This window comes from Schistocerca nitens, chromosome 3, assembly GCF_023898315.1.
Source record: "Schistocerca nitens isolate TAMUIC-IGC-003100 chromosome 3, iqSchNite1.1, whole genome shotgun sequence".
NCBI lineage: Eukaryota > Metazoa > Arthropoda > Insecta > Orthoptera > Acrididae > Schistocerca > Schistocerca nitens.
The window spans coordinates 733,970,678-733,994,741 of record NC_064616.1 but is presented as its reverse complement, the minus strand read 5'-3'; the positions used below and the strand labels follow the sequence as shown (position 1 = coordinate 733,994,741).

The following is a 24,064-nucleotide window of genomic DNA, read 5'->3' as shown; positions in this document are numbered from 1 at the left end:
CCTAATTTTTCCCGTGGTGTTATTTACACATGGCTGCTTAATGTTTTGACTGAGGCAGAAATCCAAACGTACCTAGATTTTTGGACAACATGGTTGTGGAGAGAAGCAGCAATTAGTATGATTAATCAATAATGCAAGAACGGTCTTAATCACATTTATTTTTGTTATAATACCGCCAACCGGTTCCAACACGATGTAGGTGTCATCTTCTGGGCGTTTACAGGAGTGACACCACCAGCAGTCGACCAATGGTGTAAACACCCAGAAGTTGACCCCTACGTCGGGTTGGAACTGTTTGGCGGTATTATAACAATAATAAATGCGATTAAGACTGTTCTTGAATTATTGACCAAATGTACCTCTGTGATCAGGGTGTCAGTGCAGTGCATCAGGTGATGAAAAAGGTAGATGCATACTTAGTGCCCACACGCACTCTTTTTCTCACTTTTGGTAGAGTGGTGCTTCCATCAAAGATCAAAGCAGGCTATGAAATTATCACAGTCCAACTGTACATTCCGAACCCAATGTGCTGGTACCAGTGTCATCATTACAAACACACTCGAATGTCCTGTCGACAATCGGCCAAGTGTGTAACCTGTGGTAGGGATACTCACGAGGGCGATTGTCTGCTACCTCCTCCTCCCCGCTCTATCAATTAAACGGTGACCAGGCTGTCTCCTCCCAAGATTGTCCCATGTATCTCGACAAGGGGGCCGTCCAGAAGATCTGGGTGAAGGAAAAAATGCCTTATCTGGTTGCTTTCAAGTTGTTGGCTTGTCGGAAACCCTGCATTCTACTATCTGGCACTTAAAGTACTGTCCTTGTTACGATATTCATAGTCAACCTATCTCCCAGACTACCCGGCTTCAAGCTGTTGCAGTCTGCATTTTCCAACCTCACTTCACCGTCTCCCTTTGTACCATTTGCATCCCTCCATCACTCAATATCACTAGGACAGACTTGCTCCAACTTATTGGGCAACTCCATCACCCCTTTCTGCTGCTCGGTCACTTTAATGCACACCATCCCCTTTGGGACTCTCAAAGAACCTGTCTGAGAGGTGCCCTCTTGGCTGACCTTCTCAATCAACTGAACCTCATCTGCCTTAACATGGAAGTATCCATGTACCTTTCAGACTCTCTCCTTCTGCACTGCCAGCTTGCCCATCGTCTCGAGTGGTCTGTTCACTCTGGCGTGTACTCAAGCAACCATTTCCCATGTGCTATCCATTTGCTGATTCCAACCCCACCTACATGCACACCCAAATGGCAGCTACCTAAGGCCAGCTGGAGGCTTTACTCCTCCCTGGCAATCTTTGATGAACAACGTTTCCGCAGTTGTGATGAACAGGTAGAATATCTTACAAATGTTAACCTTACCACTGCAGAACATTCCATTCCTTGCACTTCCTCTGTACCGCACAGTGTCCCAGTCCGTTGGTGGAAGGAGGCATGCCGTGACGCAATTTGTGTGCAGAGAATTGCTCTCTGCAAATTTTAACTGTCATCCTATGATAGAAAACTGCTGTCTTTATGAACAGTTGCATTCACAGTGTCATCGCAAATCCAGCTAGCTTTTTCCTTTACTAATTCTTTTAATAATTCCGCTCCCTCTTTCATCGTGTGGGTCAACCTCCGATGGCTCTCTGGGACCAAGGTCCATTCCCCACTTTCCAGCCTAACAGTAGCAGATGATGTCATAGTAGACTGTGTTGTTATCTCAAACACCTCCGGCCGATATTTTGTGGAGATTTCGAGCACCACCCTTTATCACCTTGCCTTTCTTCATCGGAAACGAGTGGAGAAGGCTCAAGCGATACCCCTCTCTTCTCAGAACCGTGACTGCTACAATGCCGCCTTACTATGGTGGAGCTAGATCATGCTCTCACTTCATCCAAATACTCTACCCAGGATCAGACAATGTTCACATACCGCTGTTGCAGAGCCTTTCTCTTGTGGGCAAGCACTCTCTCCTTCACATGTGCAATTGCATCTGGGCAGAGGACACATTTCCCAGACACTGGCGTGAAGGCACTGTCATACCCATACCTAATCCCTGTAAGGACAGACACCTTCCTTCTAGTTATCACCCCATTTCTCTCACCAGCAGTGTTTGCAAGGTGATGGAATGTGTAATTCATGTCTGGCTAATATGGTGGCTCAAGTCTCACAGTGTGGATTTCGAGTGCACTCTTCTGCAGTTGACCGTGTCATCACTTTGTTCACCCATGTCGTGAATGGTTTTTTGGTGAAATACCAGACTAGCCATGATTTGTGATTTGGAGAAAGCTTAAGACAACCTCTGGAGGAATGGTATCCTCTGTACTCTCTACACATGGGGCTTCCATGGCTGCATGCCCCATTTTCTGCAGGAATTTTTAAAAGAGCAAGTTTTAAAAGTATGTGTGGGTTCTGCATTCTGGGACACCTTTATCAAGAGAAACAACATGCCTCAGAGTTCCGTCCTGAGCATCATCCTCTTTTTTTTATCGACATTAACCCTATTATGGCCTGTCTCCTGCCAGACATCTCCTGCTCCCTTTTTCTTGACAATTTTGTGATCTATTTCAGTTCTCCACAGACTTGTCCCCTTGATAAGCGTCTTCAGCAATATGTCGACTGTCTTTACTCATGGAGTGTCAACAATGACTTTCACTTTTCCACTGACAAAACAGTTTGTATGAATTTCTCATGGCGCACGCAATTGGTTTCTTCCACTGTCTTTACATCTTGGGTCTGTTGCTCTTCTGCTCATTGAAACTACTGAATTCCTGGGGCTCGTGCTCAACAGGAAACTTTCTTGGTCTTTCCATGTGTCTTACCTGGCCACCTGCTGTACATGATCCCTCAATATCATACTTGTCTTCAGTAGTACTTCCTGTGGAGCGGATCGGACCATCCTCCTCTGTCTGTACCGGTCCCTTGTATGTTCAGTACAAGACTGGGTGTTTCGTTTATGTGTCTGCACGTCCATCCATCTTACATCATCTCAATACAGTCCAACATCATAGCATCCATTTGGCCACTGGGGCCTTTTACACTAGCCCGGTTAAAAGTCTGTTTGCAGAAGCTGCCAAACTACTGCTGTTATACGGCCATGACTTTCTCCTTGGCAGACAAACGTGCCATTTGTATGCCACGCCTGTGCTTCCTTCTCTGATGACTCCTTTGATCGCCAGTATGGGGCATGTCCCTCTCCTCTGTTAACTCCTGGATTTCGCTTTAGGCTCTTGCTCCAGCAGCTTAACTTCACGCTATCTGCCACGTTCTCAATGGGTGTGAACCATCCACCATCTTGGCTTCATGCAGTGGCCCGTGTTACCTTGGCCTTCATTTGCTTACTAAGGATGCTACTCCAGCCTCACTCTAAGTTTCATGACCTTTGCATGTATCACTGTAAGTTGCATGACCTTTGCATGGAACTTCGCAGTAGTACCTTTATGTACATTTATGGCTCTCGGACTGACTGTGGCGTCAAGTGTGCCTTCATCATTGGCACTGAAGATTTTTGGTATCAACTTCCAGAACACTGCTCAGTATTTACAGCACAGCTCTTTGCCCTGTATCAGGCCATGCAGTACATCTGGCGACCCAGGCTTTCTTCCCTATTGCGTCATCTGCTCCAACTGTCTGTGCCCTTCAGAGTCTCTCTGTGCTGTAAAGTCCATCCCTTAGTGCAAGGGGTCCAGGAAAGCTGTCACATGCTCACTCTTGATGGAGCCGCTGTGATGTTTATAGGGTTCCTGGTCATGTCGGTCTGATGGGAAATGTGACCTCAGCCCGCTAGTTCTTCCATTCCCTCCAGTGATCTCTATGTTGCCGTCTGTCAGCAGCTGATGTCACTTTGGCATCACCACTGGTCCTCCCTTCATGGGAACAAGCTCTGGGGAATTAAGTCTCTCCCACCAGCATGCACGACCTCCTCTCAGCCCTCTCTCCATGACATCATTTTAGCTAGGTTGTGTATTGGGCACTGTCTTTAACCATCACCACTTTTTAAGTGTTGCTCCCCCACCACTTTGTGCTCACTGCCTTCAACTTTGATGGTTATCCAGTTCCTGACAGAATGCCCCTTTTTTGACCACTTACGTTCTCATTTATGTTTGCCGTCTCAATTATTGGCTGTTTCAGTGGATGATGCGCTGGCTGTCAATCGCGTTTTACTTTTTACCCATTGTAGTAGTGTGGCGAAGGACATTTAATCTTTAGTTCAGAACCTCTGTTTCTCTATGGCGAATTTTGTGGAACTTTCTCAAAGTCCCCCCCCCCCCCCCCCCCTCCTTTTTTGCCGTCTTTTCTTCCATCGATTGGGCTTAATGTGTAGTCATTTTTAACTCATTTTTTGTTTTCGTGTTCTACGGTTCTGGCATTGGCATGTATGACCATGGTAATAATCAAGTAAAGAGCTTGTCTTAAAGCAGCAGAGCATAAAGTGGTCAGCTAACCTCTCCCATTAATGGTGAACCAGCTCTTTATATAAAATTTGGAGACAAATTAATGGAAAAGCTTTGACATAATTGCATGGCTGACATGGGGGAGGGGCAGGGAAGAGAAGTTTTCACAAGAACTTTTATATGAAAATTTCACTGGAATAGAGATTAGAGGCAAAAACCATTACACATTTGGCATATACTGACAATGTGGTCCTGATGTCCAGTAGAAGAAATGTTCAAATAGTGATTTCATGGAGTGTGCAGCAGACAAGATCACATTACTTACACTCCCTGGATGTGTTATTCAGGAGAGATGCATGAAGCACAACAGAGCAAATTATTATGATTATATTAAAAAAATGTATACATTATTATTAAAACCCTAGGCATCTGTGGCATGTTAAATTTTGGAACTGATGGCAAATTGTATTTTGGACCGTCCCCACTATCCCCTCCCAGTACTGAACCCTGCATGTACACATGCTTCAAACTCCACTATGTAAGACATTAATCCAACCAGTGGTGTTACATATATGTGAAACATGGAATACATGGAAGCTAGAGTGGAACAATCAACTGACATTTAAACAGGATAGTATAAACATACTTCATGGCAGATTAAAACCATGTGTGGACTGGGACTCAAACCTACGACCTTTGCTTTTCACAGGCAAGTGATCTACCAACAGAGTATCTAAGCACAACTCACAACCTGGCCCTCAGAGCTTTACTTCTTCCAGTATCTTATCTCCTCCCTTTCGAACTTCACAGAAGTTCTTGTGCACATCTTGCAGGGCTAGCACACAGTTTTAGTCTGTCAGAAACTTTCAGATCAGTGTACAATCCTCTGCACAGTAAAAATTCATTCTGGATTTTAAACATAATCTTTGGCTCATTATAGGAGAGAGCTATTCTGAACACAATGTGTGTTCAAAAAGTATTGAACCTTCACCTTTCCCACATAAAGGAATAAAGTGCAGAAGATGCTCTTCAGTGGCGATATGATAGGGGACATATGTGTGCAGTTGTGAATTTCCTCCTGCCAGCAAGAAGAGTTAGTCGCTGGCAGTCGACCTACGAGTGACAATGTACAGTGAGCTTTGTGAGATTCTAGTTACTTGTAAAATGACTGAACAAATTGAGCAGTGATATTGCATCAAATTTTGCCAAAAGTTTCGCAATACCAAAGTGGAAACCATGTAAAAGATTTGACAGGCTATTGGGGGTAATGTCAGGAGCAACTTGTACATAAAAGAGGGGTACAACCATCATCCCATGTAGGCTTTCACGGCCGGCGTCTTCATCAGTAAACACTTCCGGGCTAAATTTCCATGGTCGATCTGTAGAACTTCTTCTCCCTGACGTTACGTTCTCAACTACGACTGGCTGCTAGGAGCTGGGGCCGCCGCTTATATGGAGATCGTAGAGGGCGCCACGGCAGGTCACGTGGCATCGATGTGTAGCTATCTCTGGCTATCGTCTGTTCTCTCGATTGCAGGCAATCGATTGTCACGTGATTGATGCAACGTCGACCGCCATATCTTGTCCAATTTTAATCCTTCTTCTTTACGATTAAAATTGTATTGATGTTTGTGGATTTCAATTGCCTCTCTATACATACGTGTATAATAATGCGACGTCCTCGCTAGCACGCTTGTCTCACCAAATTTTATTTCGTGATCTCCATCCTTAAAAACATGTTCCGCTACTACCGATTTGTCGATATGTCCCAAGCGACTGTTTCTTTTGTGCTCCGTCAAACGTGTGTTGATGCTTCTTTTTATAGTTCCTATGTAAACCCTGCCACAACTACACGGAATTTTATATACCCCTGGGGTGGCTAGGGGGTGACGAGCATCTTTTGTTGTTTTTAGGTATTCACTAATTTTCTTAGTAGGTCTGAAAATAGTCTCCACCTGAAAATTGGCTAGTACTTTCCCAATGCAATCCGTGATGTTATGAATGAACGGAAGAAATACTTTTCCAGCTGATGGTTGTTGCTGTCTCCTATTTTTAGGCATTTTTCTACTTGGGTGAAGTGCTCGGTTAATCTCGTTTTTCGTATAACCATTTTTCGCAAAAGCCATTCGTAAATGATTTATTTCTTCTTGTAAGTAGCCTGGTTCACAAATATTATTGGCCCTATCAACTAGTGTTTTTATGACCCCCCTCTTTTGCCTAGGGTGGTGGTTTGAGTTCTTATGGAGGTAGTGATCAGTATGTGTACCTTTCCTGTAGACCTTATGGCCTAAGGTCCCATCTGCCCGTTTGATAACTGATACATCCAAAAAGTTAAGTTGTCCATTATTCTCTTTCTCCATGGTAAAAACCCTTCATATACCCCATAGAAAAAAAGGTCCATATGTGTGAGATCCAATGGTCATGTTGGTCATGGGACAGGACCTCCCTATCCAACCAAGTGGTGATTATATTAGTTTTATAGATACTTACAGACATTAATGTTGACATGGGATGGTGCAGCATAATGTTTAAACTACATACTCCAATGAACAAAAAAAGGTATATTCTTCAACAATTGTGCCAGCACATCTTGAATGAATATCAGGTAAAGTATACCAGTTATACTAAGTGGTAGCAAAGAATATTCTGTTAGTCTTACAAAGTAGGCTTCCACGGCCGTAACTGACTTCACTTAAAACTTTCGAGCTGTTAGGTCGTGATTGACGCATAAAACTTTCCCCTAACATTTCATCTCTGACTGTGGCAGACATCTTCAGAGGTAAGATGTCTGAAGATTCAGAGATGAAATATCAGGGGAAAGTTGTAAGCATCCCCCCACAGCCTATCAGCCTGGAAGTTATAAGTGAAATGTCCTACTAGTTGATTTTGTACAATTCCAGCCTATGTGTTGATAAAGAATTATTCATAAGAGATAAATGTGGTTATCCCATCATAATCCTCATCCTTGAACAAAGTGAATTCTTGGGAACTAAGTACTGTGCTACTGTGAAGTACATGCCAATGAGGGAACTGAACTAGGACTTCAAAATCATTTGGCCTCATTACATGCAAATTTCATTTATGGTATGGATACATTTGCTACTTTACCTGTAGTCTTCATACCATGTTCTTCAAGGTTTGCATTTTATGGGAAACTTGGTCAGAGGTTACTGATAAATTATGCACGTGCAAATTGAACCCAGTCAAGGTAGTCAAAATGGGGTGTTAAACTGATAAGATGTATCTTCTTAAAACAAAAAATGTAGTTTATTCGGTATTCATTTGGATGCACCCTGGATTGTTTGTAATGTGCAAACCAGTCATGGCAGGGCTGAGAGATGATATGAGGTGCGGCTAGAAAAAAACCGGACTGATGCTGGAAAAAACATTTATTTACAATTATTTACAATTTCATGTTATCTCCTTCAATGTACTCTCCTCCTCTGTCTCTACACTGCTCCATACGAATTTTCCACTGTTCATAGCAATGCTGCAGATCATTTTCGGTAAGTCCATACATTACTTCCGTCGCTTTTTCTTTTACTGCTTCAACAGTCTCAAATCTAGTTCCTTTCAAAGCTGACTTGACTTTAGGGAAAAGAAAAAAGTCACAGGGGGCCAAATCAGGTGAGTAGGGTGGATGATCTAAGATGGGAATGTTGTGTTTTGCCAAAAAGTCTTCACTGACAACGCACTGTGAGCTGGGGCATTGTCTTGGTGAAGGATCCATGACTTTTTTCTCCACAAATCGATCCGTTTTCTCCGTACTCGCTCACGTAGGGTAGCCAGGACGCTAATGTAGTAATGCTGATTCACTGTTTGTCCCTCTGGTACCCAATCAATGTGCACAATCCCTTTGATGTCAAAAAAAAAACAATCATCATTGCCTTGAATTTCGATTTTGACATTCGTGCTTTTTTTTTTTGTCGTGGAGAACCAGGAGTTTTCCAATGCATCGATTGGCGTTTAGTTTCGGGATCGTAAGTAAAAAACCACGATTCATCGCAAGTAATAACATTTTGTAAGAAGGTGGGATCACTTTCAATGTTTTCCAGGATGTCAGAACAAATCATTCTTCGGCGTTCCTTCTGTTCAATTGTGAGACACTTTGGAACCATTTTTGAACACACTTTGTTCATGTTGAAACTTTCATGAAGAATCTGCCTAACACTTGCCTTGTCAACTCCTGTTAACTCAGACACTGCTCTGATTGTTAAACGGCGATCTTGTCGAACAAATTTACCGATTTTTTTCAATGTTTGCATCAGTTTTTGCTGACAATGGTCTGCCAGTGCGAGTGTCATCACTGGTGTCTTCGCGGCCATCTTTAAATCGTTTAAACCACTCAAACACTTGTGTTCGCGATAAACAATCATCGCTGTACACTTGTTGTAACATTACAAACGTTTCACTTGCAGATCTTCCTAGTTTGAAACAAAATTTGATGTTAACACGCTGTTCTTTCTGTACACTCAACATTTTCCGACGCACAGACAAAACGTCAACTACTTAAAACAGACGCCACGGGCAGACTGAGTGCAGGAGGCAGATGAAACTCGAGCAGTAGGCGGAGCGAGAGTCACGTGACAGGCCACGCGACTTTCAGCCTTATTGCATTCGTTTTATTGTTTCACCAGTACTAGTCCGGTTTTTTTCTAGCCACACCTCGTATTTTACAAATGTAAGTAAGTCTGAAAAGGAACTAGGAAGAAAATATGTCCCAGCCAGCTTTGAGCCAGTGCCAGAGAGAGAGCTTGTGGCTTGGGCCAATACTCTCTAGTGGTGGCCAGCAGTCAGTAAGTGATTTATCTTCCATGATTCGTATTAGCAGATGCACAGTGAGAAAAGTGTAAGTGGTTCACATTCCATTGGAATAAACAGGCTCTGCTAGAGTGCTGATCTTTCTAGGCAAATTGGCCACAGTAAATTATACTTGAACATAACAAAATGCAAAAATTCAAACTAATATCAGACTTGTACTCCTCCATCCTCTGCAAGAGTTGGGGTTGTTTGGGGAAGGAGACCAGACAGCGAGGTCATCGGTCTCATCGGATTAGTGAAGGATGGGGAAGGAAGTCGACCGTGACCTTTTCAAAGGAACCATCCCGGCATTTGCCTGGAGCGATTTAGGGAAATCACGGAAAGCCTAAATCAGGATGGCCGGACGCGGGGTTGAACCGTTGTCCTCCCGAATGCTAGTCCAGTGTCTAACCACCCCTGCAAGATCCACATATATTGGGGAGGGGGGGGGGGGGGTGGCAGGGGGAGGGTTTAAAGCAAGGCACAAAAGAACATAAAATCTATTAGACTGGCTTAAAAAGTTTGTTTTTACAGTTTGTTGTGTTACTAGCCTGACATTAACCAGATTGTCCTGTTGTTGAGAATGGAAGTGCAAGGTGAAGGTAGTGGCCCTCATCATCCACAGCGGTGCCTCGGGCCTAACATCTACAGAACTTGTAACGTGACCAAGATACTGCACCAGTGACTCTGAGAAATGGACATGTCTATAGTTTCAAGCCGAGATCCGCACTTCATAAATGAGACAGTATGCACCTCAGCCACACATGTTCCTCAAATGACCAAAAGAAAACAATAATGTCATCAAGATAAAAAAGACACACAGTGTGCCTCGATCCATATAATAGCAAAACTGCAAATAGTTAAAAAGTAGCAGGGATGTTTCTTAGACCAAAAGACATTCTGGAAATTTGTGCAGCCTAGGAGGTACAATGCTGTTTTGGGTCTATCCTATGGTGCTCAGAATTTCTGATGATAACCTGACTTCAAATTTAAGGTGGTAAAATACTTGCAGTTCCTGAAGTGGTCAAGCATTTTGCCAATATAAGTTAATGGATAAGTACAAGGACTCTTAAGTCAGTTTACCACTCGCATATCGACAAAATAGCCAATAAGTCTTTTCCCCAATTGTCACTCTGCTTGGATACTATGGCAGTGGATGAGCCACACTGGATAGAGGAAGGCTGAATTATGCATATGTGTAATTAATGCTTTATACTTTTTTTGACTACCGACTGTAAATGGTAATTATGTCTTCTGAGCCATGTCTCCTTTAGGAATTTTGTATTGTGTCAAGTCAGTCACAGGCTTTTCCTCGAAAAACTGTGACTTCCTCCAACATTGGAAATAACAGATATCCATCCTGTTCCTATAAATGCAACTACTTCTCTCTCAGTTGACTGGTAATTGGTGACGTGACTACATATATTTCTCTATTTGGCAGTGTTTTCATATTCTATAGATGTTGCTTTCTATGTGTTCGATGGGCCCTCAGACTTTCTGTAAACTCTGTTTATTATGTTTTCCATGATTTCCCTAAATCGCTCCAGGCAAATGCCTTTTAAAGGTCACAGCTGATTTCGTTCCCCTTCCTTCAACCGATCAGAGCTTGTGCTCTGCCTCTAATGATCTTGATTCTGACAGTATGTTAAACTCTAATCTACCGTCCTTCCTTCTTCAGTGGTGTTTCATGTGGAACTGTTACTTCTTGTTTCCCAAAATTACCGAAGCATGTGGTGACAAATATTTCTCCATTGCTCCCCTCATCTCAGCAAATTTTTTTTCACATGTACTTTGAGGTTGTCGAGGCTCTTGTTTCTGATGAGTGGGTCAACCAGAAAGAGAATTCCTATCAAATTTCGGTTATGCAGAGAACTCTTCCTGTTGTAACAGGTCAGGAGCTTCATGCAGTGCTTAGGAACACTTACAGCGTCTGACTCAGTGTGGCAGCAGGGTCCCCGATGATGGCTATTTTGTTGGCTGTGACCGATGACAGCTGTGTGGCAGCGACCCGGCAGCTGGCAGAGGGCGACTGAGGAGGTGGCATCATGGTAGCGTTCGTCAAGCAGTGATTACTGTGGCCCAGCAGCATGTGGCAGTCAGCATTGAAGTTGTTGTGTAATGATTCAGCTTCTCTCACTAACCCAGCTAGCTTTGGATGCAATCTCATGGCAGGTGTTGCCACAAAAATATGATCGCCCTCGAAAACTGAAAGGTGCAGTTCGTGAAGGTGCATAGTGAGTATGATCAGGATAGTTAAAATGTGGATATCTTTTAGGAGGCATTAAATTATATGGTGTAGATTTTTATGAACGAAAAGAAAGTTTATTCCTTATTCAGAGCACAGTTTGGTGTACTCAGGTTGGTTTGCAAGGCGCCAGCTAGTAATGGCTGGGATGATAGATGATACATTAAAAATGTAAGTTAGTCATTGCAGAACTAGTCAGCAAGGAGTTAGCTATGTGGGAGCAAGTGCCAGAGAGCGAGCTTGTAGCTCGAAGCTGGTAGTGACCAGCAGTCAACACGTAACTCTTCTCCCACGATCCCAGTAGGGTGCACAGGTACATAGTAAGTAGATTGCCGAAAGGTTACGTTCCATGGTAACAAACCGCATCAGCTAAAGTGATGATCTTACTTGGCATATAGGCCACAATGAATTGGCCCACAGGGGCTCAGCATTCATTTGCTGAGTACGGGCTTGTCGACCCCGGGGTCCTGAGCTGGGGACTGGTCAGCGCCGCCTGTCTCCTGTCACCGTAACCCCCGGACATGCTTCAGCGTCCACTGTATGGTGCGGCGGTGGAATGTTGTGTGCTGCGGGGAATGGTAATTGTGGCTTCACCGCCTGGATTGCGAGGAAGGTAAACCTCTATAAAAACCCCTCTATCTTATGGTGTGCTGCGCACCTAAAGATGCATGACTGCTGGGGTGGAACAGTCGCAAGCGGACAACCTCTGGTGCACCTGCCGCACCCCAGTTGTATAAGGCTTACCTAGGCACGCGGGGCTCTGTCTAGGTGGACTTCTAGTTCCCTAGCTGCTTGTGGGACCGAGATGGATCCTTTGAAATCCTCTTTTCCTCCTCCCAGTGGAAAGGGTGGGCCGCTGGAAGGTTCTAACACCCAGTCTCTGAAGAGGGCTCGTGCAGTCAGTCCCCCTGACTGCAGCACATGTTTGACAAGTCAAGTCTTTAGTAACAGAATGCATTCTGGTAATCAGAATGTGTTTCTCATTGTAAAATGGAAGGAGGGTAGTTTTGCAAAGGTTTCGCCCTTCTATATACAAAAGGGTCTGGAGGGCGTCTGTGGCTCCTTAAAATCAGTGAAGCGTTTGCGTAATGGGACCTTGCTCGTGGGAACTTCCACTTCCCAGCAAGCCACTAACCTGCAAGCTGCTAAATGCCTTGGGGAGTATGCCATAGACACTGAACTGCACAGCACCTTGAATTATAGCAAAGGTGTTGTGACATGCCGGGATCTAGTCGACATTCCCAAAGACGAACTGCAACATGAGTGGGCTCCGGAAGGTATCGTTGATGTTCAACATATCATGAAGCGGGTTGATGACAATCTTGTGAAATCCGACTCTCTTATTATGACCTTCAGTAGCACGAAACTTCCAGAACATATTAAAGCTGGCTTCCTTCGCCTTAGTGTGCGGCCTTATTTCCCGTCTCCAATGCGCTGTTTTAAATGCCAGTGTTTTGGGCATACCACCTTAGGGTGTAAAGGCGAAGCGACTTGTCGCAACTGTGGTAAGGCTGCTCATGAAGGAGTTGGTTGCTCGTCTCCAGCCAGATGTATCAATTGCTCTGGAAACCACCCTGTTTGGAGTAGGGACTGCCGAATATTTTTAGAGGAATGCAAAGTCCAGGAAATAAAAACATCCCAGCGTATCCCATATGGTGAGGCCAAGAAGATCTATAAGTCGATGCAACCTCCCACATTTGCTACATCTTTTGCATCCCTGGTTCAGAAGCCTACTCCAAAAGTCGATGCCTCAATGCAGACTGAGGTGGTGAGTGTTGGCACTAACACCTGCAGCTGTCAGTGCACTTGCAACGCAGCCTGTGTTTCAGAGCCAGTAGCCCCTACTCGAACGGCAGACAAAGGTACAGTGGCGAACTTGGGCCAGCCCCTGGCACCTCCAACAGCTGAGGCTGTTCCCAAGCCCAGTGCGCCAATTACCACTCCCACATCAGCTCCCCCAAAGCCCACCAAACCATAGAAAGCTCCTGTACAGCAGCAACAGCGGGTCAAATCCCGTGGTAAACCATCTGACCATGCGGATGTTGTTTTACGTGAGGCTTCATCTGACTCTTCTCCAGAGTTGATGGAATACGATGTATGTGTGGGGCAATCATCTCGCCCCACGCCTGCCCCTCCATCTGCTGCGGTCTCCCCGCCCCATCGGAGAGACAGGATGTGGAGGAACTTCGTCTACTTTCTCAGGGTAGACCACTGTGTCTATGTCTCCAGGAGACTTATTTCCATCCATCATACTCCCCTGAGATACGAGGCTATGCACTCCACAAAAAGGACGACCTGCGTGGAGAGAGAGCTAGAGGAGGTGTAGGTATTTTCGTCAGGACGGACTACCACTCCTCGCCTCTCTCATTTACGACGACTTTACAGGCCGTCGCTGTGTCCATGCACGTGCGTCGTCCATTGACTGTATGTTCACTTTACTTTCCCCCACATGATGCACTTGATGAAGCGGCCCTCACCAACCTTCTTACACAGCTCCCTCAGCCATTCATTATTTGTGGTGATTTTAATGCCCACAATGTGCTTTGGGGCTCTGCAATTACCTGCCCCAGGGGTAGAGAAATTGAGAGGCTTCTCCTGTCATCCTGTGCCTACTTGCTCAATGGAGGACTGAGTACTCATTTCTGCACAGCGACTGTGTCGTTCTCTGCCATTGATCTCTCGCTTTGCTCTCGAGCTCTTGCCACCAGTGCTCACTGGGAAGTGGTCGCTGACTTGCACGGCAGTGATCATTTCCCAGTCTGGATTCACCTGCCAGATGGCGTGGGACCCGAAAGGAGACCACCACGATGGGTGCTCAGTGGAGCTGACTGGACACTTTATAGCCAGTTGGCCCAATTCGAACACTGTGCGAATGTTGAGGTGTGGGTGGATCATATTACCAAAACGGTCGACCACGCCGCTGCAGCATCCATTCCACAGTCCACAGGCCACCGGAAGAGGCCACCTGTGCCTTGGTGGAGTGCCGAATGCCGCTCTGCAATCAGAACCAGGCGTGCGGCTCTGTGTCGGTTCAAGTGTCGGCCGACTGTTGAGAATCTTGCAGCCTTTCGGGTGGCGAGGGCAAGATGTCGCCACATTATTCGTGAGAGCAAGAAGAGATCATGGCAACAGTTCCTGTACACCATTAATCGTTCCACCAACAGTTCCATTAGGTGGGAGACCATCAGGAGAATTTCTGGCAGAGGAGGGAGGTGCCCCGTAGCTGCTCTAATGAATAACGGCACTCTCCACACAGATCCGCGAGACATTGCCCAGACTATGGCAGCGTATTTTGCCACAGTTACTGCAACAACCAGTCAGGATCCAGGTTTCCAGCGCCATAGAGCGGTTGCTGAGAGATGTAGTCTGGACTTCCAGTCCACTTCTCATGAAGTTTACAACTGCCCATTTTCTATGTGGGAGCTGGATTCTGCATTGTCTGGAGCTCGTGACACATCCCCTGGTCACGACAGGATCCATTACAGTATGCTATGGCACCTCACAATGCACAACAGAGAAATCCTCCTCGCACTTTTTAATGCCATTTGGGCGTCGGGTCACTTTCCTGACGCATGGCGTGAGGCAGTTTTAATCCCTTTTTTAAAACCTGGGAAAGACCGCACGAGCCCAAGTAGCTACCGTAGTGTTGCCCTCACTAGTTGCATAGGGAAGACCTTGGAGCGGATGGTCAACCGCCGCCTTGTCTGCATCTACACATCTACATCTACACGATTACTCTGCAATTCACGTTTAAGTGCTTGGCAGAGGGTTCATCGAACCATAATCATACTATCTCTCTACCATTCCTCTCCGAAACAGCGCGCGGGAAAAACGAACACCTAAAGCTTTCTGTTCGAGCTCTGATTTCTCTTATTTTATTTTGATGATCATTCCTACCTATGTAGGTTGGGCTCAACAAAATATTTTCGCATTCGGAACAGAAAGTTGGTGACTGAAATTTCGAAAATAGATCTCGCCGCGACGGAAAACGTCTTTGCTGTAATGACTTCCATCCCAATTCGCGTATCATATCTGCCACACTCTCTCCGCTATTACGTGATAATACAAAACGAGCTGCCCTTTTTTGCACCCTTTCGATGTCCTCTGACAATCCCACCTGGTAAGGATCCCACACCGCGCAGCAATATTCTAACAGAGGACGAACGAGTGTAGTGTAAGCTGTCTCTTTAGTGGACTTGTTGCATCTTCTAAGTGTCCTGCCAATGAAACGCAACCTTTGGCTCGCCTTCTCCACAGTATTATCTATGTGGTCTTTCCAACTGAAGTTGTTCGTAATTTTAACACCCAGGTACTTAGTTGAATTGACAGCCTTGAGAATTGTACTATTTATCGAGTAATCGAATTCCAACGGATTTCTTTTGGAACTCATGTGGATCACCTCACACTTTTCGTTATTTAGCGTCAACTGCCACCTGCCACACCATACATCAATCTTTTCTAAATCGCTTTGCAACTGATTCTGGTCTTCGGATGACCTTACTAGACGGTAAATTACAGCATCATCTGCGAACAACCTAAGAGAACTGCTCAGATTGTCACCCAGGCCATTTATGTAGATCAGGAACAGCAGAGGTCCCAGGACGCTTCCCTGGGTAACACCTGATATCACTTCCGTTTTACTCGATGATTTGCCGTCTGTTACTACGAACTGCTACCTTCCTGACAGGAAATCACGAATCCAGTCGCACAACTGAGACGATACCCCATAGGCCCGCAGCTTGATTAGAAGTCGCTTGTGAGGAACGGTGTCAAAAGCTTTCCGGAAATCTAGAAATACGGAATCAACTTGAGATCCCCTGTCGATAGCGGCCGTTACTTCGTGCGAATAAAGAGCTAGCTGCGTTGCACAAGAACGGCGTTTTCTGAAACCATGCTGATTACGTATCAATAGATCGTTCCCTTCGAGGTGATTCATAATGTTTGAATACAGTATATGCTCCAAAACCCTACTGCAAACTGACGTCAATGATATAGGTCTGTAGTTAGATGGATTACTCCAACTACCCTTCTTAAACACTGGTGCGACCTGCGCAATTTTCCAATCTGTAGGTACAGATCTATCGGTGAGCGAGCGGTTGCATATGATTGCTAAGTACGGAGCTATTGTATCAGCGTAATCTGAAAGGAACCTTATCGGTATACACTCTGGACCTGACGACTTGCCCGTATCAAGCGATTTGAGTTGCTTCGCAACCCCTAAGGTATCTACATCTACATCTACATTCATACTCCGCAAGCCACCCAACGGTGTGTGGCGGAGGGCACTTTACGTGCCACTGTCATTACCTCCCTTTCCTGTTCCAGTCGCGTATGGTTCGCGGGAAGAACGACTGTCTGAAAGCCTCCGTGCGCGCTCTAATCTCTCTAATTTTACATTCGTGATCTCCTCGGGAGGAATAAGTAGGGGGAAGCAATATACTCGATACCTCATCCAGAAACGCATCCTCTCGAAACCTGGCGAGCAAGCTACACCGCGATGCAGAGCGCCTCTCTTGCAGAGTCTGCCACTTGAGTTTATTAAACATCTCCGTAATGCTATCACGGTTACCAAATAACCCTGTGACGAAACGCATCTGGATGTTAGAATCCCGGCAACTCTTTAGTCGCTTTCAGTGTGGGTTCAGGAGGTTTCGTTCCACCTTCGATAACCTTGCCCTCCTGGAGGCGGCTATACAACAAGCTTTCCTACGCCGTCATCACCTTCTAGGTGTATTTTTCGACATTGAGAAGGCCTACGATACCATTTGGAGGCGTCTCATCCTGGAGCAGCTTCACGAATGGGGTTTTTGTGGTTGTCTTCCTCTTTTTATTCAGTCTTTCCTCTCGCCACGATATTTTAGATACCGAATTGGTGACGTCCTGTCTGATCGCTTTGCCCAGGAGAACGGTGTCCCTCAGGGTAGCGTTTTAAGTGTGACTCTCTTTGCCATTGCTATTAATAGCATTACATCCACAGTGAAAAGTCCAGTCCAGTGTTCTTTGTTTGTGGATGATTTCTCTTTGTTTTGCTCTTCTTCAAGCCTTGCAACTACAACTCATCAGTTGCAACTTACGATTAGGCGTTTGGATGACTGGGCGCAGAAGAATGGTTTTAAGTTTTCCACCGAGAAGTCTGTATGTGTTCTTTTTAACCGTTCTCGTTCGATTTTAACCTTTCCTGAATTGAGGATGAGGGACACTATTCTTACTTTTAAAGACACGGTGAGATTTCTGGGGCTCATTTTTGACTCGAAGCTCACGTGGTTACCTCATCTTAAAGACGTGAAACTGCAGTCACTTAAGGCTTTAAGTACACTCCTGGAAATTGAAATAAGAACACCGTGAATTCATTGTCCCAGGAAGGGGAAACTTTATTGACACATTCCTGGGGTCAGATACATCACATGATCACACTGACAGAACCACAGGCACATAGACACAGGCAACAGAGCATGCACAATGTCGGCACTAGTACAGTGTATATCCACCTTTCGCAGCAATGCAGGCTGCTTTTCTCCCATGGAGACGATCGTAGAGATGCTGGATGTAGTCCTGTGGAACGGCTTGCCATGCCATTTCCACCTGGCGCCTCAGTTGGACCAGCGTTCGTGCTGGACGTGCAGACCGCGTGAGACGACGCTTCATCCAGTCCCAAACATGCTCAATGGGGGACAGATCCGGAGATCTTGCTGGCCAGGGTAGTTGACTTACACCTTCTAGAGCACGTTGGGTGGCACGGGATACATGCGGACGTGCATTGTCCTGTTGGAACAGCAAGTTCCCTTGCCGGTCTAGGAATGGTAGAACGATGGGTTCGATGACGGTTTGGATGTACCGTGCACTATTCAGTGTCCCCTCGACGATCACCAGTGGTGTACGGCCAGTGTAGGAGATGGCTCCCCACACCATGATGCCGGGTGTTGGCCCTGTGTGCCTCGGTCGTATGCAGTCCTGATTGTGGCGCTCACCTGCACGGCGCCAAACACGCATACAACCATCATTGGCACCAAGGCAGAAGCGACTCTCATCGCTGAAGACGACACGTCTCCATTCGTCCCTCCATTCACGCCTGTCGCGACACCACTGGAGGCGGGCTGCACGATGTTGGGGCGTGAGCGGAAGACGGCCTAACGGTGTGCGGGACCGTAGCCCAGCTTCATGGAGACGGTTGCGAATGGTCCTCGCCGATACCCCAGGAGCAACAGTGTCCCTAATTTGCTGGGAAGTGGCGGTGCGGTCCCCTACGGCACTGCGTAGGATCCTACGGTCTTAGCGTGCATCCGTGCGTCGCTGCGGTCCGGTCCCAGGTCGACGGGCACGTGCACCTTCCGCCGACCACTGGCGACAACATCGATGTACTGTGGAGACCTCACGCCCCACATGTTGAGCAATTCGGCAGTACGTCCACCCGGCCTCCCGCATGCCCACTATACGCCCTCGCTCAAAGTCCGTCAACTGCACATACGGTTCACGTCCACGCTGTCGCGGCATGCTACCAGTGTTAAAGACTGCGATGGAGCTCCGTATGCCACGGCAAACTGGCTGACACTGACGGCGGCGGTGCACAAATGCTGCGCAGCTAGCGCCATTCGACGGCCAACACCGCGGTTCCTGGTGTGTCCGCTGTGCTGTGCGTGTGATCATTGCTTGTACAGCCCTCTCGCAGTGTCCGGAGCAAGTATGGTGGGTCTGACACACCGGTGTCAATGTGTTCTTTTTTCCATTTCCAGGAGTGTATTTTAAAATGTCTTAGCCACAGTACATGGGGAGCTGACAGGACTTGTCTGCTCTAGTTTTACAGGGCGTTTGTGCGATCTCGGCTCGATTATGGGTGCACGGTGTATGGGTCTGCGAGGCCTTCTTACTTAAAGATGTTGGACGTTGTGCACCATGAAGGGCTTCGGTTGGCCACTGGGGCATTCCGCACTAGCCCCATACCAAGCCTCTGTGCAGAAGCTGGTGAACCGCCACTTCATATGCGGCGACGGCTACTTACAGTGCGCCAGGCGTATAAAACTTTGTCCACACCATACACCCCTGCATACCATACTGTTGCTCAGCCTCCTCTGGCATGATTGTTTCATAACCGGCAACGTGTGACGCAGTCCTATGGGATTCGAGTACAGGATTGCCTCGGTGCGATGTCTATGGCTGGTCTTCGTGTTTTACGTCGTGGTTGTAGCAGATCTCCACCTTGGCTCCTCTGAAGACCCAAACTTATTTTAGATTTGACTGATTTTAAGAAAGATGGCACACCAGATTTTACATTCCAATTTTTGTTTTTTAACATTTTAGATGTGCATCACGGTTTCACTGTCGTTTACACTGATGGCTCCAAACAGGAGAATTTCCTTGGCTGTTCTGTGGTGTTCCCTGATCATGTTACCCGGATTCACCTGCTTGCTGAATATACCATTTTCGCAGCGGAGCTCCATGCAATCCTGAAGGCACTGGAGCAGATGCATCGTGTTCGGGGCGATCGATTTCTTCTCTGCTCCGATTCTCTTAGTGCCATACAATCACTGCAGAACCTATACCCCACTGAGGAGATGGTCCAGCTGATATATGACCAACTGTACTTGCTCCAACGGCGGGGTAAAGAGGTATCCTTCTGCTGGGTGCCTGGTCATGTCGGCATCTGGAGCAATGAACAGGCCGATCGGGCTGCCAAGGAGGCCTGCAGAGAGCAGGATGTGGTCCAGTGTCCTATCCCTTTGCAGTCAGTCATCGCTGCACTCCACAGGAAGTGCATGGAGTTGTGGGAGGACGAATGGCTGGCGGTGACGGCCAATAAACTGCAGTCGGTAAAGTCAACCACTCGGCCGTGGCGTTCCTCCTGCCGGTTGCTCAGGCGGGAAGATGTGGCCCTCACACGTCTTCGGATCGGGCACTTTCCTCTCACACATAGCTTTTTATTACGGCGGGAGAATCCTCCGTTTTGTGATGCCTGTGGTGTGCACATCTCTGTCCGGCACATTTTAACAGACTTCATTTTATACCGTGATGTAAGGGCAGAAGCACGAGTTGATGGGGATCTGGCTTGTGTTTTAGCTAACGATGAGACGTGTGTGTCTAGGGTTTTTAAGTTTTGTGATGTGTCTGGACTCTGGCCTAAACTTTTAGGCTGGAGGTTTTAGTGTATTGCAGAGTGGCTGACTCCTCCCTTTTTTCCTTGCGGTCAGCCAGCCACTTCCATCTGCTACATTGTTTTAGCTCCCTCTACCATTTTCTTCCTGTGTTGTCCATGTTTTACTGCTGACGCCCTGCTTCATCCCATGCTTTGGTGTGGGTGAGCACATATTTTTCAATGATTGTTCCCCGTGTTTTCTGTTTTATATAAATGTTCTGAGTTTTTTTCTTGACACCCGCCTCACTATGTAACTGAACGGGCGCTGAAGACCTTGCTGTCGTGCGCCCAAAAAACCCCTCTACTACTACTACACAATGAATTGAATGTTACAAGACAGTATTTTAATGAAAAATTCAGGATAAATATTCAGTGGGGTGAGTGACCTGTACAGAATTATTTTCTCATACAATCAACACCATGTCGTCAAATTCTGCTGTGCCAGCTGTTTTGTACTGAGAACCGTGGTCAGGTGTTTGTGGCTTCAACAACAAAGTCTCTTGTGAGTTTCTATACATAATGATGAATTTCTTCCCATTAGGATGCTGTGTGTTGTGAAACTTTTCTTTGCAAAATTCGTCCAGACAGTATGTTGTGCTGCATCGTACCTTAAACGAATATCTACTATTTCATCTTAACTAGTAGTGATAGACCTTCAATAACCAGCTACATACTGTGAACAGTCTTGAACTCTTTCCTGGACACACAAAATGATTTTGTATTGTTTTCCAAGGTACACCACCAACATCAATCCTGCAGTGTTTTTTATTAAACGTAGGTAGTTCAAAAGTGTGTGCAGATTATTATAAATTGATGCATATTTGAGTGCGTTTGTATCTTGTGTTACAGAGTAGTCACTGGGTAGGAACAATCCTTCTCAATACATGCCAGGTAATTGAAAGGCCTTCAAAAAAGGATGGATTCTGCTTCAAACTTTTCCACCCACTGGAGCAGTCCATATGGGCACCTAGAGGACCACACAATGAAACGATTGGTGAGGACTGAACCTTTAAATCATATTTTGGCTATGTCGTCCGAAATAGATACTGATAGGCATTTAGGATTAAGAACTGAATTAATGTTGTACTTCAGTGGGACAAATATTTTGTTAAAGGATGGAAGATTTCTTTTTCTTTCTTTTACTCTTGGAGCTCCACTTCCACTTCATGAACTGTTAAATGTGCTTTCAGCTTGTGAGACAGCTCTGTGACAGTGAAAATAATTTAGCAATGCAGAAACTGCATTTATATTTTGTAAGGTAAAAACTTTACCTGATAGTTCATACAACCCTTCAGATAAAACACGTATCAACAGTGATGGTATTTGCCAGTGATAAATGTTTTATCTGGTATGTAGCATTAACTATTTTGAATCAGTACTGCATTATGTTCTCATGGTTGTTAGTGCAGACTGTAATTTTCAGTTTGTGTGATTCATCAACTTACATGCTGTTGCATATCCAAATTATCTATTTTGACAGATTTTCATGTTGGTGTGACATGTGTCATAGTCTATGTTTTCCCTAAGTTCATTATGCAATAAAATAATATGGGAAACAGTACCTTAAGTCACATACCAAGATTTTACTAAGCAAGGAATGACCACCATGTATGAAAAGTACAATTTTTTTCCGGCTCAGTCTGTTGTAGGCAAAGAGTGAGCCACTTCGTGGAAGAAGTCACAGCATTTTTGTAATCTGCATATGTCTTAATCTTTCTAAGAAGATTGTGCATGCAAACATTGTTTAATTTGATTTTCGTGTAACTCAATAGAATAATCCTTAAGACTTTAATGTTACACAGAAAATTTAGTTTTTAGATTAGACTTAGAGGTTCATGAAACTTATTTTCACTTCAAGTACTACTCATGTACACAATAAAAGAAACTGATTTCTTTCCCCCAATTGTGATGGGTTTCCTAGGTATGAAATGTTGGTGAATACTTCACTGGTCATAATACAAATTTTAAATTTTGCGACACCTAAAATTGGTGTTTGTTTCTTTTCTTCCTTAGGTGCTGTTGTTCAGCCATTGCCAACATCTTACCTGATATTCAGAGCACCTTCACAAGCAGCTGGCAAGTGCTGGCTTGATGCTCTGGAGCTCTCTCTCCGTTGTTCATCATTATTGGTTAGGAGTAGTAGTGCCTGTAACAGAGGCTCAACTGATGCTACTACCAGCCATGAAACACAGTGGAGTGAAGCTGATTATGAGCGCCATTTCAATGATCATGGTAAGTATTCAAGTTTGACTTGTCTCATAAGGCTGTATGCTTGTTTACTCCCATAACAATGAACCAACCTATAGTTTCCACCTCTCCTGTTATTAACACAGTGTATATCTTCTGAAACCTCCCCCTCTCTCCCCCCATCTCTCCCTCTCCCCCCCATCTCTTCTCCCCATCTCTCTCTCTCCCCCCCATCACTCTCTCTTCCCCCCATCTCTCTCTCTTCCCCCCATCTCTCTCTCTCTCTCTTCCCCCCATCTCTCTCTCTCTCTCTTCCCCCATCTCTCTCTCTCTCTCTCTCTCTCTCTCTCTCTCTCTCTCTCTCTCTCTCTCTCTCCCCCTCCCCCCCATCTCTCTCTCTCTGCCCGAATCTCGTGGTCGTGCGGTAGTGTTCTCGCTTCCCACGCTCGGGTTCCCGGGTTCGATTCCCGGCGGGGTCAGGGATTTTCTCTGCCTCGTGATGGCTGGGTGTTGTGTGATGTCCTTAGGTTAGTTAGGTTTAAGTAGTTCTCAGTTCTAGGGGACTGATGACCATAGATGTTTAGTTCCATAGTGCTCAGAGCCATTTGAACCATCTCTCTCTCTCCCCCCCATCTCTCTCTCTCTCCCCCCATGTCTGTCTCTCTCTCTCTCCCCCCATGTCTGTCTCTCTCTCTCTCTCTCTCTCTCTCTCTCTCTCTCTCTCTCTCTCTCTCTCTCTCTCCCCCCCCCCCCCCATCTCTCTCTCCCTCTCTCTTCCCCCATCTCTCTGTCCCCCATCTCTCTGTCCCCCTCTCTTCCCCCAATTCCCTGCCTCTCCGCCCCCCATATCTCTCCCGCCGCCCTCCATCTCTCCCCCCCTCCGTCCCCCCCTCTCTGTCTCTCTGTGACACACACACACACACACACACACAGACACACACACACACACACACACACACACACACACACACACCCCTACCTACCCTACTACACCTGCCTCACTTTTGTCAATGATGCAGTTGCCTTTACCCCACACCCCTCACCTATATAAACTATAGCAGATGGAACATTTAACACTCCTACCCCCTCCCTGGACTGCTAATTTCGTTTTCAACTGCCCAACTGCAGCTGCTCCATAAGATAGCATCACAGATCGGCCTACCTCATTGTCCGTGACTTGCCTGCCCCCTTGCTGCACTCTCTCGTGCCTATAGCCTTCCTTCCTCCTGGCTCTCGGCCCCTCATTACTTCTTCTTTTGCACAGTATCACTGAGCTTCAGCTCCAAATTGCTTTCTCCCCTCCCCCATTCCC

General features: G+C 46.0%; 1 protein-coding gene across 1 annotated transcript in view; it reads left to right on the top strand.

Moving 5' to 3' along the window:
- Window positions 1–24,064, top strand: part of LOC126248708 (oxysterol-binding protein-related protein 8) — a 211,432-nt gene that overhangs the window by 62,946 nt on the left and 124,422 nt on the right. The window contains exons 7-8 of the mRNA XM_049950002.1: window positions 21,415–21,559; window positions 22,579–22,797. Of these exons, the coding sequence (XP_049805959.1) occupies window positions 21,415–21,559; window positions 22,579–22,797 (364 nt within the window). The remainder of the gene's footprint in view (window positions 1–21,414; window positions 21,560–22,578; window positions 22,798–24,064) is intronic.